Source organism: Agelaius tricolor, unplaced genomic scaffold, assembly GCF_023055355.1.
Source record: "Agelaius tricolor isolate 1412-34295 unplaced genomic scaffold, bAgeTri1.0.p SCAF_6, whole genome shotgun sequence".
In the NCBI taxonomy this organism is placed as follows: Eukaryota; Metazoa; Chordata; class Aves; order Passeriformes; family Icteridae; genus Agelaius; species Agelaius tricolor.
Genome location: NW_027269266.1, coordinates 15,091,640 through 15,111,265, shown reverse-complemented (window position 1 = coordinate 15,111,265; position 19,626 = coordinate 15,091,640). Strand labels below are relative to the sequence as shown.

Below are 19,626 nucleotides of genomic sequence, written 5' to 3'. Positions count from 1 at the left end.
TGCTCCAGATGGAGCCCCAAAGTTATTCAAAACATCAGTTTGTTATAACAATGTCATTTCAAAATAACAGAGATGGATGCTCTTCAGCCACTTAATAGTCCACACATATAACCAAACAAATCACAAAATACTTAAGGAAAAGTAACAATCTCATTCCTAGTTTACCTCTCCATGGTTTTCAGTGAACAAAGGATATGCCACCAAGATTCACTTGTCCTTCCCCAAGATATGAGCTTTAGTATCATATCTATTTCATAAAATATAGTAATTAAGAGAATTAGATAGATATCTATGGATAACCATATGGGAATACTAAACATTTTACAAGAACAGGTAGCAATGCATGTAGAAAGCACGCTGGTCTGCCTAATAAAAGTGTGTGGTGTTTGCCTAATAAATGTGTGCCTAATAAGTGTGTGGTGTTTCTCCTTTCTTCCATCAGTCCCTACCACCCGTTTCAACAATGACTCTTACTATGATTCCTTCTCTTTTTAGCTTTCATCATCTACCCACCAAAGAAGTTTTAACTCACATGCATTTACCCTCTCTTCTGAGAGGCTGCTGAGAACTTCTCAAGAAAGTCTGCATACTTCCTCTACTAAATTTTTCCAATTCCATTTAAAAATTGAGGTTTGACTTAAAGGTCCCATTTGGCATAGCCATGGAACAGGATTAGGTGATACTGTTGCATCTCTTGGTTGGAGATTAGACTTGCTAAACCAGAACATCCTCTTCTCTCTGAAGCTGTAATTCAACTTTTACCTTTTCAGCTTGTCCTAAATTGTCTCTTCCACACTTAACAAATAGAAGCTCTAATTATTGTTTATGAATAGTCTACTCTTGTGCTACACTTCTTATAGTGTGTGTTTTTACTAAAACATATCCTATTCAGCCCTTCTCTTCATGATATCTACATCCTTCTAATTTTTTTTGTTCATTCTCTCTTTTGGTTCATCCTCAAACATACTTCCTTGTCTAGTCCTATCATTTAATTAAAAACAGCCTAGTAAAACATCTTCCTAATTTCTCTGTTTTACTTCCCTCTGGATTCTTCCTAATCAGCTCTTTAATCTCCTGAAGTTATCAGTATCAAAAATATATTATGGAATTTCTGGCTCCACCATCTCTCCTGCTAGGGCCAGATTCTCCTTAGATGGCATTCCCCAACTCAACTTCTTCCACCATTACTTTTCATCTGTGACTTCAACATATCATGTTTTTGAATTAATTTTGAATTCTCCTTTCAAACTGAAACCCTCACCCGTTTTCAACTTCAGAACTCTGATTCCCTGTGGAGGAACAATCACTCAGGGAAAAAATCAGCATGGTAAAAATTGAATATAGTAAATTTTATTCATCCAGTTTTAAATTCAAAAATCTCTGCAGTAAATTCCACTGTTCCTGACTTATATTAAAATCCAATATCTTAGAACCTAATATCTAAAAAGCTGCTAAATTCTATCAGTTTTCATGTCAGTGTTGCCAGAATACAGTATTTTCCCCTAAAACTTGGCATTCATCTTTCTATATCTTCATTACATTTCCCATCAGGATGATTGTAGTGCTTCTTGCTCTACCCACTATACTTGCCTTGCTACTCTTTCAAGGTTTCATTCAAAAAAGTGTATGTGTTCTCTTCTCTGCCTCTTAAAACTCAGAGCTGCTGCTTTTCATTCATATTTCCATCTGGAAAATTGATTTGATTTTCCTCTCCATCTACTTCCTGACTTTTATCCTTAACTCCACATGATGCTTCCTATCTGTTTACTCCTGAAATCATATTTTCTAACTATTATCTTGGTGCTTTCTTTTAATCTGCTCCTTGTAAAATACAGGAAAGTTTCTCACAAACATGTAAAAATATTCAGGCACATATGACAATATTTTGCAAACCAGATAAAACCATCCTGATTATGGCAGTACAAGTAGCCACTCATCTCATTAATATCCAGAGAATCTAAATGTATTATGCTTTTTTTTTTCGATTCATTTGCAGGAAGAAATCTTACAAAGAAGACTCATGCCCAGCATTCAGCTACTTAATATGAAAGCAAATCCTAACATATTAATTAAGTATAAATTCTGAAGTCTAAATTCTGTAACATCATGACAGGTTTGAAAAACAAAGAGCCATATAAAACTGGTCATATTTGCAATCATATTTTCCTGTAAGTGTGTCTGTATGCCAAACAGCAAAGTACAGCCTATTCCACTGATACCTGGGAATTAAGGGGTACTTTCACTGATGCCAAGATCTGACTCTGGGTCACAATTACAGCCCATTTTTGCTATCCTTTCTTGTTAAACCAAGAAATCCCACTTTGAAATACAGCCCCTAAAAATCAACTAACCTTTCAATACTGAAGCTGGAATGAGACTATACAAAAATCCCATGAGTTTGAGCTGAAATTAGTTGCTGGATTTAAACAGCTGGAGGGGGGAAGGGAGACATGTCTGAAGGAAGCATATTGAGAGCAGCAGGACTCCCTTCAGGAGAGAAAGAGAGAACAGTTAGTAAAAGGAATCAGGATAAATAATGTGAGAAGAACAGTATCTGTAAAATGAAAAAGGGATAAAAAGAGAGGGCAATAATAAGTCTTACTAGAAAGTGGAACAGCAAACACAGAAGAGAACAAAGGAGGGGAACTGGTGATGCTCCAAGATTTTAAGTAGAGTATTATCTCTAAAGCTGTAATTGTTACCTCTGATTAAAGTGTAAAACACTGAGAAAGACAGGTTATTTCAGAATAAACTAACATGGAAATTTGGGAGTTTTATGTAAGGCTGGGATAAGGAGTCTCTCAGACTAGGTACAGCAAGTTCCTTAAGTGATCTGAGCCCAGCTATGCTGACAAGGGGACATTCTCCAAAACCTGCAATTGCACAGGACACAACAATAATTCAAGATGCAAAGGATACTGGTGATTTAGTCAGCATTACATTTATGCACATCTCATGGACTGCATCTACCAATATTAATGTAATTTCAAATTTCTACTGCAGTGTCCTTCAGCTTCTCAGACCAGACAGGTATCAAGAACTGATCCAAGCACTAAATCAAGGACAGCTTCAACCTCTTAATACATGACACCTATTTGGAAGTCCATACAAGAAAAAAGAATATGTTTTCAAAAATGCAGATGCTGGCACTAGTTCTTGGAAGGTGCTACCTTTCTGATACAGCATGAGGCTAGGACCCAAAATATGCACAGCCACTAAGTGCTAAGATAATCTAGGACTTAGTATTGGTAATTGCACCCTTGCATAACAAAATTCTTAGTGCTGTTTCAGCTTGATATAACATGCTTTTACATTATTTCCTAAGCTAAAGAGGTGAAAATTTACACACTTTTGCAGTACACATCTCCTGCTGCTCATTGCTTATGGGTTAGTATGGCTAATAAGATTTGACCCCAAGGAAAGAAATTTTAGAACTAGGATATCTTCATACTGGATAGGAGAGATAACTCTGTGGGAAAAGCATGTGTATTACCTACATGCCAGATGCAAAATAAAACCCAATTTAAGTAATTCCTCTATTTGTTCAGCAGTGTTACTGAAGTGCTATTATAACTATGCAAAAAAAACTGAGTAAAATTTCCATGTGCCATTATGTGGGACATAATATAACATTATAATTTATTAATTATTTCTGTAATGCTGCTGACTACCTAGAATACATAATATTAGTATTTCACATGTGCCTTATAGAAGTAATTCTTGAAACAGAAGTCCTAGGACCAAATTCTAACCTAATGGCTATAAAAGGTCCTCATTCACGTTTTTTTTTTCCACTCTGAAAAAAAGTCAGACCAGATCTGTGAAAGTTAGGAAAATTTTATAGTCACTGGGGTCAGAAGAAAATGCCAGCGAACAAACTGTGGAAAGGATATAGAGTTATTGTGGGAACTACTGGACACAGCAAGTTGCATTTCTGCAAGACACCTTATTATCACTCTATTTATTTAGTGTACTTCCTCAGACACTTCTACAACAACTTACTTATAGAAATGCTCCCTCACTGTGAAACATACACTGCAAGATAGGATATAAATGTATAACTTCTACAATAAGAAATTGTAGTTAGAGATTCTAAAAAATGCTGGTCATCTCACTATTATATCCTCAGTGACACAGATGAATTATTATTGCATAATTTCCTCTGAAGATAACAGGAGGGCTTGATGATTACTTCAACACTGGATTTGATTGAATGGTTTGTTGCATTTTCTTGCAGAACACTATCATCATCTGGTGGTATATTTTGCTGCTATGAAAACTGCATGCTATGAAGATGAAAGCATTTCATTTACTTAGCATTAAACATTTAGAAGAAGACATAGATTTACCACCTTGCAGTTATGCCAAACTATGTGGGGGTGGAAAATACAGTAACATGAAATTAACTTGACAGAACTGCTGAGGATTTTGAGAACAAACAAATGCTGACATTTTACATGAATGAAATTTGAATACTTCTCTGTCCAGAAGTAAAAGACAGACTAAATAAAACAATATCCTCATTCATACTATCTACAATGATAAAAAAAAAACTTCACAGGTTTTTCAAACAAAAATATTTTTCACGTAGTTTTTCTTATAATTGGAGGTGGAGATCTCACATGCAAAAGTCAATTATTTATTATGCCATTCAAGCAGAATCTACATAAATCAGTTGTTGACTTACGTGGTAACTTTTCAGTCTAACAAAATCGACTTTCATGGAGATGAACCTTTCTGAATTTCTGCTAAGATTTTTAATGTGCTCCACAAGATCAGCACAGAACTTGTAGCCACCTTTGAGGACACAGAGAACCACAATATCATTGTCTCCAATGTCTTGCATAATATCTTTTGCCAGTCGTTCTGTCCTGGGCAGAAAAGAATTAGAGATAAAATAACTTTAGATGCAGCTGCTGTAAGCTCATGGTATGCTTTACAAACACTATGCTGAGTATAAAGCTTGACTGGCATTGCTCAAGAAGCCCAATTTCACAGAATCACAGAGTGATTTAGGTTGGAAAAGACCTTCAAGATCATCAAGCCCAACTCTTCCACTGACCACCACAATGTCAGCTAGACCATAACAGTAAGTGCCATGTCCAGTCATTCCTTGAACACCTCCAGGAATGGTGACTCCACCACCTTCCAGGATAGTCCATTCCAATGCTTGACTGGGTTTGCATCCAGCTCACAGATGGCAGATCCAAACAGGTAGAGTGATGGATGCAAGATGCAAAGCACTTGGCTCTAAGTTAACCTTAGATGCATGAAGTCAAGTTAAATTTAACTAACCATTTAAGTTAACCTTAAATGCATAAATTCCCCAGCTATACAAACAGCACCTACACATCTCAGCATATTTTGGTTTCATAAATATGTCAGAGACTCAAGAGAAAAGAATGTGAACTAGCCTTCCATTTTACCTCACAGGAATTACCAGTTTAAAATATACCTGTACAAACCCCTAACTTGTTATGTTAGTTACTGCACAAGAACAACAAATTAAGTGAAAGATAGGGAAGAATATTTGAAACTTTCATGCTGATTGGCTCTGGAAGATGCTACCCTTACAGTTTTAATAAAAGCACATATAAAAACTAGAAAGAAATAGATAATCAGTGAAAAGCTTATAAAGAGTGTATATTATCACTATTCTGTACAGCTCATTGCTTTATACATCAGAAATGAAGAGTGCAAAGAGCTTCAGTGACTTGTTCAAGGTCGTACACAGGCAAATAATTGGGAGAATGCTCCAGTGAGCCCAGAACTGTGGGGTTCCCAAGCAAACCTATCCTCTCTGACAATTCTGCATGGCAAGCACAATATGATTGGAAACAAAATATACACATTTCTGCCACACAATGCTACTTACATTTTCAAGATAAAAATAAGAAATATTAATCTTAATAATAAATGTAAATAATAAATATTAACTTTAAAGATAGCATTTCTAGACTCCCAATAGGGTACTGGGTCATTTTTAGATGTAATGAAGTATCAACAGAAAACTTAACAATGTTGTTTGATATTTTGAGGAAAAACAGCTCAGTGCATTATATTCTGTAAATACTTCCACCAGAAAATTCTTTGATAGATCTCTGAATTAGATTAGTAGTTTCAATGAGAGTGGACTTTTCAACAGGATGCAATTAATTAAATAATCCTATAATTTATCCCATGTATTTCATTATTACATTTCTTGGGTTTGGTTGTTTTTTTTCTTTATCAATTGTAATACAAAAATCAATTTGACCCTACATAAGTACATTGATTGAACTGTAGTGAAATCTGGGCATGAAGCAGAGAAGAATAAGCTCTAGACTGAAGATAAGTATAAGAAACAGCTGTTGCTTAATTTCCACATCTTTTATTTTTAATTCTGTAGTAAATTCCATATAGCAATAATTAGTATATTTTGTTATATGAGAAATAGAAGATATTAGAAATATTAAATTATCTCATTTGATCTGAAATATATAAATCCTTTTAGTGTTGTAAGAATGAGGATCACTTACTTTACTGAAGTATAATAAAACAGTCTTTTATCATCTTTTATCAAGTCTGAGAATGGGGAAAACCTCTTATTAGGAAACACTTCTTTGATGAATTTTCCTTTTTTATATTGTTCCTCAAATTGTTGAAATTTCAGCTGTTACTCAGCTGAAATTTCCAGGAATTCCAAAGATCACTTAGTATGTTAAAAGTATAGGAACTCCAGCACAGACAAAAATGTACTAATTTAAATTTCCAAATAAAAATATCCAAGTTTTTAACTTATAATATTTTAGGACAAAGATCATACATGCACTGTATATGGATGACAGCCTTTATAAAAAAGAATAATACTACTGACAAAACAATTTATTTAGTAACATTCAAGCTACACATACCTGTCAACAATAATGCCATGAGGAATGAGCACATTTTCCAGGTCACCATAGTAGTGCTGAGGATAAGTGAACAAATCCAGACTGTATCCTGGCCAATTGTCTGAAATCTGAATATCAAACAGAACTGTCAAGTACACTTCATGGTGTTTGACATTATGTAACTGATACAGAATCAGCATTCTAGTACACTCTGTTGGATGGATTCATTGTGTGCCATACTTTCTTCCAGTTACAATTTAATATTTTGCTTTTCCCATTAATCATTTTGCTTCTCAGTATAACTCAGAAATCAAATGCTACAGTTTTTTACCCACAGGATGTGGGAAATGTCACCTGAAATTACAAACAACTAGACAGACAAAGGAAATATTTAATACTAAACTAGTGGCAAAAGTAAGTTTCTAAGTATTTTCAAATTCAAAGTGCAAATATATTGCCAGTAAGAAGGGATTTTTCAATGGGAGATTCAATGGTGGAATTAAAAGTCATAAAATTCTATATTAAAATAGTACATTTCTAGTTTAGAATGACTTAAAGTCATAAATAAGTAAATAGATAAGTATTCTACAGATGAAACAGTGCATATGGAGAATAATTTATGTGGTTCATAGATATCTGTACAAATCAGTGAAAAACTGTACTTCTTCCTAAAGGTGAGGTTCTTAATTTAGATGTCATCAAAGATAAGTGATTACAAAATGTTTGCATCTCACCTCACCTCACCATGAAATTAGTCTGTAAATCCATATATTCACAGAAAAAATATTTTACAGACTTAATATACATTGGTTTTGTAAGTATCAGAATACAGAGATTAGATCTCACAACATACAATGGTGGTAGAGATTAAGAAGGTCAAAAGTTAGCCAACAATTGAAGGCTTCAGAAAGCTATGAAATGCAAAGTCTCCAGCACAGAAACTAAACAAACTCCAAAACAAACATTTTCCCTATTCCTTATGAAAGACAAGACCTGCAGGTTCACAAGGTACCTTGAAATCATTAGAAAGCTTTGCTTCAATACTGGTTCAAGATAAAAAGCAACACCTAATAGGTTTTCCCTACAATCATAATCCTCAAGTCACACATTGTCTTTCTACAGCTTGGGTACAGGAATCTTGAGTCCACGGAGAAATGATGACAAACTTGCCATTGTGCAGTGCATGTCTTAATGGCATTTTTGCTACAGACAATCTTTGAAGGACCATCACTGAAACCTCTGTTTACCATTTTATTGTAGAGCAATAAATGGTTTCTCACAATTTTGGCTAAGATAACATATTTGATGTTGAGCTGTTCCTCCACAACCCCTCTTTAACTCAGACACAGCCCTGCTCATGCTGTACTGAAACACTGTCTTGCCTTGTGGATTTTGTGCTGCCTGGGGGCTTTTTTTGCATATTCCTTGACAGCTACAGACACCTTGAATGGCATGTTTTCTTAACTCTACCCAAAAATTTCTGCATCAAAAAAGTTCCTCGTTGGCAACTGCTACTGAATATTTGCCCACGAAGGGCATGACTGGGAGATCACTGGAATCAATGAAAGCTTTTCCCTTGACTTACACAAGCCTTGAAACTACACAAAAGAAAAAAAGTTACTTAGTTGTGTTCCTCATTTCCATAGAAACAGGAGATTATAAATATCCTCCTTGGCAAGGTTTTTAATTAGAGCAAATCTTGTCCCAGAAACACTGCTGCAGTCGGCCTGCAAAGACTATTTTCCCATCTGCTTTTTCAGTGCATGGGGGGCTGAAACTTTTTAAACATTTTTTAGCAATGAACGGTCTATTCAAAAGCATTTTAATACAAACTGAAACAATTTCATTAAGTGTTACAAACACCCACTAGCAACCCCTGTCAGTTGTGTTGCTTACTTCTGCATTCTTGTCAAATTGCAGGGTTTCAGTGTGATGCAGATGAAATTAAATGGATAGAAGCTGCTTTAGAATTCATACAAACCAATAACTTTTACTTAGGTTACAGTAAGTCCTTTATAAAACAGGATCAGGATGAAATTTTGATTGTCCCATTTATCCTTCTGGTTCTCTAGAACAGGAGAACATTAACAGTGTAACACTACAACAATATTGAAGTTCTTGTTTACAAGTGCTTGCTGGCATTTGACAAATAAGATGAAATTCACGTGTACCTTCAAATTAATTATTTGTCTGATATAATAAGCCTGTTTCACATTCTTCTTTCTTTTAAACAGGCATTTCCCAACAAGCCTAAGAAATTCTCATTTATCCTAAAGCTATTCACAGTGTTATGCTATAAGACAAATTTCAAGTAACTGTAAATTCTTATGACTATTCTGTTTAAGAGTTTAAAAGGCCCTTGAAAATATGAAGGAAAAAATTCATATTGTTTCAGAAAGAAAACAGTGTTCAACTGGATAAGTAAATATATATTCTAAACACATTGGCATGCTTGTGTGTAAAAAAAAATCCTACAGTGAAAGAAAGACCTACTTTTAAAGTTCAGGCTTTGCATGTTTGAATAGCCCAGCAGATACTCTTCAGTAAGTCTTTAAAAAGTTGATGTGAATGGATACAAAAAGGAATACAAATACATGGCAATATCCAAAAGTGTTCCCCTGAGGCCTAAGAGACAAGCTGAAGCCATTCAATTGCAACACGTTTAGAAGAATGTTGTTTGTTTTCTTGTCTGGCAAAGTGAGCACAGGTGAGGTTTGAGCTCAGTCCTCAGCTCCAAGCAGCATGAAGCAAAGTCCAGCTTTTGTAACTTAAACGATGCTGCACTGGACTTACTGCAGGTGGGGTTTCTGGGGGTTGAGCAGAAAAAATTAAACCAGTGCAGCAGAACATGGTCAGGCACGTTCATGTCCTTCTTTGCAATAACCTCCTATTGTTTGGTGATATGTGACCCACTTAAGGAATGTAATTTATCACACAGGTGTCAGGAGACGTGGCTGATGTGTGGTGTTTTCAGACAGAGCTCGAACACACGGGACAGGTCCTTCAGAAGGGGGATGCAGGGGATGGATGTTGGAGTGGACAGTGTGACCATTGCTGACACAGGTGGCCCTGGGCCACGAGCTGGGTGGCTGACCTGTGAACTTTCTGTTAAAATCCTAACGCCACACTAAAATAAGAACATACCTAAGGTGGTGGCAGTGATGGCATTTGCTTCACAGGAGAATCTGGGGTGTTTATCAGAATAGGATCACATTCATTCATTTTTGCACCATTTATCCATCTCTACAGGCACTCCAAACGCACGGCCAAGGCTCGGGCTGTTTCCCACCCCGGCAGAACACGGGCAGCAGCCCAACCCTCTCTCAGGGCGCCCGCAGACTCCCAGGGGCCTCTCAGAGTTCCGGTGGGAGAAAGACACCTCGGGATGCCCGAGGATCCTCATCCCCAGTACTCGAGGAGCCTGGGGAAGCACGGCCACGGCCACAGGAGCCGCTGGGGTGGTACCGGACCGTGTTTTCACGGCGGAAGCCAAAGGCGCGGCCCAGCCCAACACGCCCGTCCCCCTCCGGCAGCCGCAGCGGGGCCGGGGCCGGCGCAGGGTGAGGGGAGGCGGCCCCAGCACCGGCCGGGGGACGCGGAGGAAGCGGGGGAAGGGAAGGGAAGGGCGCGGGGGTTCACCACAAAGCTCCGGGGGGTTTTGGGGAAGGGAGCCGGGGACCGGGGAGGCACCGCGGCCGGCGAGGGGCGAGCGGCCGGGCCGGGCCGTGCCGCGCTCCGCATTTACCACAACGCCGCGGCCTCCAGCGCTGCTCCCGCCCTGCCCGGCCATGTTCCTGCGCGCGCCCGCCCGCCCGGGGGGCTGCCGAGGGGCGGGGCCGCGGCGGGTGCGGGTACGCGGGGCGGGGTGCGGGATGGACGGTGCGGGATGTGGGATGCGGGATGTGGGGTGTGGGATACGGGGTGCGGGATGCAGGATGGGCGGGGCGGGATGCAGGGTGCGAGATACAGGATGGGCGATGCGAAGAGTGGGATGCGGGGTGCGGGATGCAGGATGGGCGGTGCGAGATGCAGGATTGACCGTGCGGGATGCAGGATGGGCGGTGCAGGATGCAGGGTACGGGTGCGGGATGCAGGATGAGCGGTGCGGGTTGCGGGATGAGGGATGGGCGGTGCGGGATGCAGGATGAATGGTGTGGGATGCAGGGTGCGGGATGGAGAATGGACGGTGCAGGATGCAGGATAGGCAATGCGGGATGCAGGATGGGCGGTGCGGGATACAAGATGCAGGATGCAGGATGGGCAGTGCGGGATGCAGGATGGGTGGTTCAGGATGCAGGGTGCGGGATGCAGGATGGGCAATGCGGGGTGCGGGATGGAAGCTGTATGGGTATAGGTATGGTCGGAATGGTGGAAAGGCTTTGGCAGGGCTGGCCAGGGGGCCTGGCCTGGGTTAATGGGTAATATTAAGCTGGTGTGGTTTAAACTGCCGTTTTAACTGGATTTTCTTGTACTCCAGGGAAGGAAAAATGAAATTTCCAACAGTTCAGTAATCATACTTTCCATCCTCGCTGTCTTCTGGAGTCGCTGCTCCTTCCCACCACCGTGCACATGCTGGGGCAGGCTGTGTCTTCCTATTGCCCCCAGCCCATGCCCGTGTTGCCTATGCTGTCTGTGCAGTTGGAGATAAACAGATCAGGCACCAGGAACAGTGCAGCTCTCTGCCACTCCCTTTCAATTCTGTTAAAATTATTATTAATATTTTGCTTTCACTGCCTCACACATCAGAAGAAGCTTGGTTTTTCCTTGGCTTACTCTGATCATTGCCTACCTTTACTTTCCCATATAAGAAGTTCAAATTTGGACTTGCTCCATCCTTTTTGTATCCTGTCTTTTGTGGAAAATGGTAGCAAGCCTCTCTGCCCACTGTGGATAAAAATAGAGCTTTTGACTTTCTTGGAATTGAAAGTTGGTTATAATTTCTAATATCAATCTGTCAAATACACAGCTGGTAGAATTCTGCTGGTAGAATTTTGCTGGTAGAATTTCTAATATCAATCTGTCAAATACACAGCTGGTAGAATTCTGCTGGTAGAATTTTCTATCCTAGAAAATATTGAAGGAAGAAAACATTCTTTTTAAGGGAGACCTAGGCATAGTGAAATATTCTAAGTGCTACCTGAGGGGCTCTCACCAACCAAGTAGGAAACATTTCAGGTTGGAACACTGCTATTCTAGAATGTGCTCATTGTCACTTCTGGTCACAACAGATGGATCCAGGGAGAAGTTATGGGTATGTCTACACAGGGAGTTTGGTGTCCAATGTGGACTAGTTTACAGGTGCATCCTGTTAATGCACTTACATTAGAACTGATAGGACAATTCTTAGGAATCTGGTGTTAAGAATGCTTCTATAAATTAATCACTAATTAAAATCTGGTGAAGTATTAGAGCAGTTGAAGATTATCTTGTGATAAATGCTTTGTTTCTTATATTAAGCCAGGGGTTTTTGATGAATTAAGGAACTGTTCTTTAAAGAGCTATTGCCACAACAGACAGCATGTCTGAAAGAACAAAAGACAAGGTTTACGAAGTGTCAGAAGTCCATTCCAGAATATATCTGCCTCAAAGTAGTGCCTGTATATCAACACTCAAGTGTACTTGAGAAAAAATAGTTCCTGTTCCTGTAAAATAATAAGTAGTGAATCTGATAAACAGCATATGCCGACTTGTACAAACCTACATAAATCAAATAAAAATTTTCATAATGGACAAAATCCCTAAATAGATTTGCATTTTGATTCCATGTCAACATTTCATATAACTATTGAGAAAGAAAGTTTAATGTTTCATCTGATCTTTGGGTTAAATGCTCCTGATATGTATCCACACTTTTCAGGATTTGAAGACTCTCCTTGTCTGGAAGAATGCCTCCCAAAGCCCATATTTGCCCTAAAGCCAGCACAGTCAGAATCAGTTACCACCAAGTTGCCAATGAAGCTGCTGTTGCATTTATGTCACAGTGCTGAACCCTGTGGATCTGAAGCTATTTAGATTACAGATAGAAACTCAAATCAAATTCTGCCTCTCCTATATTAGGACTGTTTTCTTCTACCTTTCAGACTATTTGGGTTACTGCTATCAGCGCTTTCTGTATTTTTAACCATATTCTTTATCAGACTACTGCAATATGAGGGATTGTTCTGACTAACTACAGACAGGATTAATGCTTTGAAAAGCATTAACATATGAGCAGGACACTAAAAAATAAATTCCTCCAGCATTGTGCTAGAAAACTCAAGCAGGAGATGTTTGTTCTTCCTATCAAGATTGGATGAATGTGTCTGTCGAGTCTTTGTTTTGATATTCTTATCTTCCAGCATTTTACAGGGCTCACTAAAGTGTAATGAAGTGTCATGTCTTGCTAATAACAATAAATATGACTAAGGAAATTAAAGCCTAGATAAATTTAGCTGGGGTACACTTTGATAGTACTGCTGTCAGCAGCCACACAGCCAACCCACAAAGCTGCTCTCCATGGAAGATTTTTTCATTGGCACAAATGGTAATACATTTTGTTTAGTTTTGTTGCAAATGACACAAATTCATAGTTCTGTGAACTCACAGAATTAGTATAAACCAAAATTAATGAGGTTCTTTGTGCATGATGGAAATGAAGCTGCTAAGGATTTTGTTATGGAGCAATGTATACTTACTGAATGTTTGCTTTTTCTTTTACAGTATGAACTGGTATAGAATGAATGAATTTACAGTAGACTTTCAAAACTTGTTTTAATTAGGGCCAAAATATGGTTAGTGAATATTATATATTTGGGGCTTAACTATGAAAAAGCCTGTAAACATTCTGAAGAATGCTCTTACTAATCTTTGTTTAGCTGTTTGTTTATGAACTAAAAATAGGAGGAAAAGAATAAACATTTCTAGATATACAACCAGGGGAAATGATCAAAGGGGAGAAGAACAAAGAAAATAAGAGTAGATAATACTAACAAGTAGGTCTGGACACATAGCCAAGAGCCATAAAGGACCAGATGGAAGAAGTGACACACAGGGAAACAAAGCAGGGTTAAGACTGATACACAAATCCCATGTGAATATATTTATGCTTCTGGCCTTTTACACAACTTTATAATTTCAATTAGACATCTATTCCTCTCTTACCATGTTACTGATAAAAGTAGAACATGCCCACCCTTTCACAACTTTAATGTAAAGAAATACTGAAAATAAAAGGTTGGGGGCAGGGATATAGGAAAACAGTCCAAGGCAAATACCATTATGGAGTTACCCATGAGCAACCTTTACAACTGCATTATGTATTCTGCTTCCAAGAAGCTATAACAAATATTTGACAACTCAGTCTAATATGTAAACACCAAAACTAGACAAGAAAAGCATGAAAATCCAGAATATTTCAAGAGGTATGGCTTACCTAGGTAGAAGCTTGCCAATTAGGGGATGAAGTAAGAGCTCTTTTTCTTGTTCTGCCTGTTGCTGCAGCTGTTATGTGAACAGCAGAACTGTAAACAATCTTATCAAGCATAAACTTGCATTTCATAGTGGTTACAAGTAAGCTACAACACACACTCACACACCCCCAGTTGTGGCAGAGAAAGACATTTTTAGGTAAAATGGTTACTGAACAGATTATTAAAAGCAAAAGTCCAGCATATGTACAGTACTTTAGGGCATGCTGGAAACAATTCTAAATTGTTTGCATATCAAGTTTTAATATATTCCAGAATTTTGAGTTCTTGTGTATTACCTGAGGCAGTGACCCAGTGCACAGGGTGGCTGCTGGAGACCCTGAGTGCAGCAGAACATGTCTGGCAGACAGTGTTCCAGACATGTGGGAGAACATGAAGCAGGATTACAAGCCATTCCCCTACAGTAATGAACACAGAGGCCATAGGAAATGCTGCCCCATTTGCAGGGCTGGGGAGCATCCTGTGATGGGCAGCAGAAGAGATGCACACTGTTCTCTCTGACTCCTGCACTAGAGCAGGTGACAGAGCGGCACTGCAGGCTGGAACCTGGCTCCTGTCTACTTCAACTTCAGCAGAATTACCATCATTTTAGAGGAATTGGAAAGTTTAGCTTTGAAGCAATTTCAGCATTTAAGATCTACAAGGGAAGCTTGGTCACAGTTAACCTGTACTGAGTCTGTGAGACTGACTTAGGCTTTGAAAATTAACTGCAGTAACTTTGATATCAAGAAAATGGCTAAAAGCTGCCATTCAAGATGCTAGTCTATTTTTTCAAATATTTTTAACCTTCAAATCACTGTTAGGCACTGTTTGACAGAACCCCAGGCTTTGACTTATTTGGTCTATGATAAACATCTTTAATACAAAACTACATTTTTGTTTGTTATTAATCTCACTGTGCCAAACTAGAGCAGCGAGCTTTGCTTTGCAATTTCCTGGCTCCTGAAGATACCCTTCCTGCTTTTCAGGTTCATGTTATTAATATAAAGTCCTTATAGCTGAAAGAAATACATACAGAAATTTCCTCTTGTCCTTCAATACTAGAATAAACTTTATATTCTTTATAATATTATGGAAATATTTGCCCTAACCAGCTATTTAGACATACTGATGTTTGAATGATAAAGCACGGTTTTCAAGGAATGCTGCTCACATCATATCCTATGACAAATTCATCATGCATGACCATGAAAACTAGTCAGGGAGTTGTAACTATATCGTGGGTCACACCCAATGTAATGTATTTAACTGTTAGAGTTTGTTTTCTTTATAAGGAGGTTGTTCACTTGGCTTCATCCCTCTTTTTAAATTATTTTTTTCTTAATTAAAGTCTAGAAAAGTCTGCCAGACAAAAGAATTCAAAGTGTCTAAAAAAGAATTCAAAGTGTCTAAAAAAAACCCTAAACAAGTAAGAGTTTAAGGGCTTTTTTCCCCACAGAATAGCTCAGTTATCTTTGATATAATTTTGTATACTTCACAGCTTGCCTAGAATAAACAGTGCAGTAACGAAAGTTATTGAAAAACAGAGTCCCAAGAGTTCTCCTGTAGCATAGGACAGTGAATGTTCATGGCTGGACAGCCTCTGTGTTTTGTTGCAGCACAGAATGACCCATAACCCTAGGGTGCTGAAATGCTGGATTTCGACCATTTACTAATTTTATTGTTTGTGTAAAAGACAAATCCTTCCTCCTGATAAAACAGCAAAATGTGGTTGTTTCTTCCTTGTGCAGTGCTTGGGGCCACATGTAGAACACTACTGGAGTTTTTTTCCTCCAAAGAGAAATTACTACATTGCTTCCTCAGCTTGAATATGGACCTCTAAGCAACATGAGATCCTTTAGAATGGGCCTCAAAGAACAGTTCTAGAGGTACTTGTCCATTTTTACAGCAGCTATTTGAATTAGAGGATTGAGTCACCCGAATTTTCCATATGAGGGCTCTCACCTAGCAAGACTAAACTAATTAATTTTATTAATTTTGAGTAACCAATAGCTTTTAAACTATTCCATAGTGCTGTTTAGGCTCAAATCATATTTCTAACTTTAGGCACACATATCCTGTATTTAAAAGAGATGAGCTCAAATTGCATGTCAGAAATCCCAAAAATAAGAAATGCAGTATTAATGGTTACCAGTGGAAAAGCCAGGTATAAGTCATTTACCATTGCATTTAAAAACATGCTATGACAAAGACATGAATAAATCATATTGCTCCAGGGAATAAGTTAAGTGCTTTAAATCTCATTTCTCTTCCTTCAACTCCTACTTTCCAGTTGCTGAAACAAATGACATGAGTGTTCTTGGAAAACAGATCCTTTTAGTAAACAACAAGAATCTTATTGCATGGTCTTCATGCCCAGATGATCATATTTATTATTACTGTTATTATAAGCACACAAGAGCTCTACTAACAGACAAAATTGTGTCAGCCACTAAGCAAAGAGAGAAAAACACAACTCATATGACTGATAGCTTAACAATCTAAGACAAGAAACAACAGGCTACAGTGCCAGGGGGGTTCGAGGAAACTGCACAGGTCAGCAAGATAAAGCCTTATTTCAGCTCACCAGCAGCTCAGCTGCTGTTAAATTTTTGGTAAGCACTACTGTAAAGGACATTTGAGGAAAGATTTGAATACAAAGTTATTCCAGTGTTTGCATATTTCTGTGAATTTCTTCATGTTGTGTAGTCAATGTGGAGGCTGGCATGGCATAATGAATTAACACCACAGGCTGGTACTGTGACTGAACAGAAGTTCACTTCCTAGCAGCATCAACGAGACCAGCATACAGCTACTATTTGGCTATGTCTGCCTGTCTACAACTATTTGTGCAGGTACAGTCTATAAAAAATTGTGTTTCATAACTTGCTGAAATTTAAGTCATATTTATATCAGCACCTTTTAAACAGTAAAGAAAAAAACACAAGAAATAACTCACGCTGCATTCCTACCATAATGCCACTTCTTAGCCTGGAAGGTGAACACTGTGAATTTACTTGTATTTTATTTACATAACTTTGCATGACAGGAAGGAGCAGGAGGAATATATAGTATGAAAAATCCTACAATCTAGGCATTTATGTGGTCATGTGTACATCACCACCTTGGATGGCCATTCATGGAAGGCAAGGCCATTCCCCCTTGGCTTAGTCATGCTCAATATACACCTGGGGTGGACAATGCTGCAGGGCTCAGCAGCTGCCTTCCTTGACTATGGGAAATGTCAGATGACCTTAATAACAGGGTTTGCCACCTGTCTCCCCTCTAATTATGTCATTAATATTATAAGCATCCTAAAGCTGAGGATGAAAGTGTGGACTAAGGCTAGCATTTATCTAGGATGCTATTAATCTGCATATATGTGAAATTTTCTTATCTGAAAGATGTCTGCCTTCATTAAGTCTGAAATTGTTAGATATATTGGGTTGCCTGAAATGTATGCCAATGAAAGGACTAGATTTTAGCTTCATGGCAGAGCCATCACAGCAGCAGTTTGCCATACCAATTTTCCACAAAAATATACAAGGGGTCAGAACATGCCCTCCCACAAAAAAAACTGCCTATAGAGACTATGAAAATGAATTCAGTGGTGAATTTCTCCCATTTTTCCCGCTGAATTTTGTGAGGGGAATGAGGTTACCTCTCTAGGTTTTGAAGAACTGTCCCAGACTTAGTCTCCAGGAATGCATGCAGAGCCCAGAAACCCACCATGGTCTAAGATCAGCCACATGGAGCCCACATGCTCCTGTCAGAGCTGATGTTTGCTCGAGGCAATCAGGAACTCCCTCTGTTTGTGACGATGCCATATCTGATCCCTTCCTTCCTGAATATAAATAGTTTCATTCTCAAGAAAAGCCAGTGAGATATTCATCATAATTTCACGTTGCTATTTTTAAAAAATAGATACACAGCTTTGTCATGCACAACTTCCAACAGGAAATATTTTCAGTTTGTGGGAACATAACTCTTACTGAGTTACAATAGATTATTCATACCCCATTTTTCATGTTTTATTATGGTTATCCAATTTAATATGGACAATTTAAAATTACCAGTTTTATAATTATGAAGTACTGAAGCAGTTTGATTATAGTCTTTGTTATTTCATTGATTATTAGTAACTGACTAGTGAATTTAAAGGATGTTTCAACTGGTAATGCTTCTTTTTAGCCTGTAGACAGACTTGTTTCTGCTAATATTTAATAGCTTTTATGGGATAACAATTCTATCAGAACAATTGAGTTTATCCACCTTTTTCATTTTGTTATACCAATGGTACATATTAGTTGATTCATGAACATTACACTTTCAATTACTGGCATTTCCTGAACATATAAATACAGAGTTACATTCTTTGGATTCTGTAAATTTATTTTGTCAAATTTCCCAGAGAGAGCTAAAGGGTAAGAACATTACCCTTCTGCGTGCATTTTCAATGATTTTCATTGTATTTTTTCTCCATAATCAGAGGTATAGGCGGGTCCCATGGAATACACACCAAAAGCCTCTCCATAGGGTGACAGAAGCAATTCACATCTCATCATCTACCAGCAAAGAGCTCTATGAGGCTCAGGAAAAAAATGCCACAGCATTGTTGAAGGACACTAGTGACAGTCCACTCAGCTGCAGCAGGACACTGGCTTTGGTCTCTTCCTCTTCTGTTAAGCAGGAATATTTCTGCATCCCTTCCCATTCACTTCCTAATTTCCCAATAATGGATTAACATACTTCTGACAATGTCAAAAACTAGTCATTTATATGGGTGAATGAGGAATGTTTCTAAGTGTGGCCTAGCTGCTCATCCCAAATTTTGGGATAGGCCACCACCTATTTTGTATTTCCATAAAGTTAGCACTGATGATAAGTGGAAGAACCAAATGCTGATCCTAACCTAAATCAGCCAGTTTGCAAATAAATAAAGGCTGACAGGGAGGCTGTGGGAATCCATGCTCTTGTGGAGTCAAATCCCTTTTTTTTTAATTTCAAGCCAAGAAATAGCCTTTTCTGATTACACTGAATTTCTTAAGAGGGGCATCAGGTACTTCACAAGTACCTGATAGAAGATAATGCCACATATTATTAAGTGCTAACAATTTAGTGTAGTTTTATTAAAATATACAATGTGTCATTCTTTTGAATGACACATTCATTTCTTTTAAATCCATATTTTACAAATCTGCAGCTTTCTTCCAGTTTATATCCTTCAAAAATAAGCATGATTGCTTAACAATAAGTTACAAATAAGAAAATTCACGTTCCTGCTCACCCACCTGTTCCTAGTGTATGCC

At 38.4% G+C, this 19,626-nt stretch overlaps 1 protein-coding gene and 1 long non-coding RNA gene across 4 annotated transcripts in view; one reads left to right on the top strand and one right to left on the bottom strand.

Annotated features, from left to right (window-relative positions):
* PRTFDC1 (phosphoribosyl transferase domain containing 1) overlaps positions 1-10,893 on the bottom strand; it is a 43,668-nt gene extending 32,775 nt beyond the window's left edge. The window contains exons 1-3 of one of the 3 annotated variants that reach the window (XM_071428800.1): positions 10,618-10,893; positions 6,894-7,000; positions 4,688-4,866 (exon numbers count right to left, since the gene is read on the bottom strand). In XM_071428800.1, the coding sequence (XP_071284901.1) occupies positions 4,688-4,866; positions 6,894-6,942 (228 nt within the window). In that variant the 5' untranslated portion in view covers positions 6,943-7,000; positions 10,618-10,893. Of the gene's footprint in view, positions 1-4,687; positions 4,872-6,893; positions 7,001-10,016; positions 10,178-10,617 lie in introns of those variants that run through there. The other 2 variants (XM_071428799.1, XM_071428801.1) reach the window with 2 other exon arrangements.
* Positions 10,167-13,287, top strand: LOC139590894 (uncharacterized). The gene is made up of 2 exons (XR_011679462.1): positions 10,167-10,432; positions 11,350-13,287. It is a non-coding gene; the product is annotated as an uncharacterized lncRNA (long non-coding RNA).
* The last annotated feature ends 6,339 nt before the right edge of the window (positions 13,288-19,626 follow it).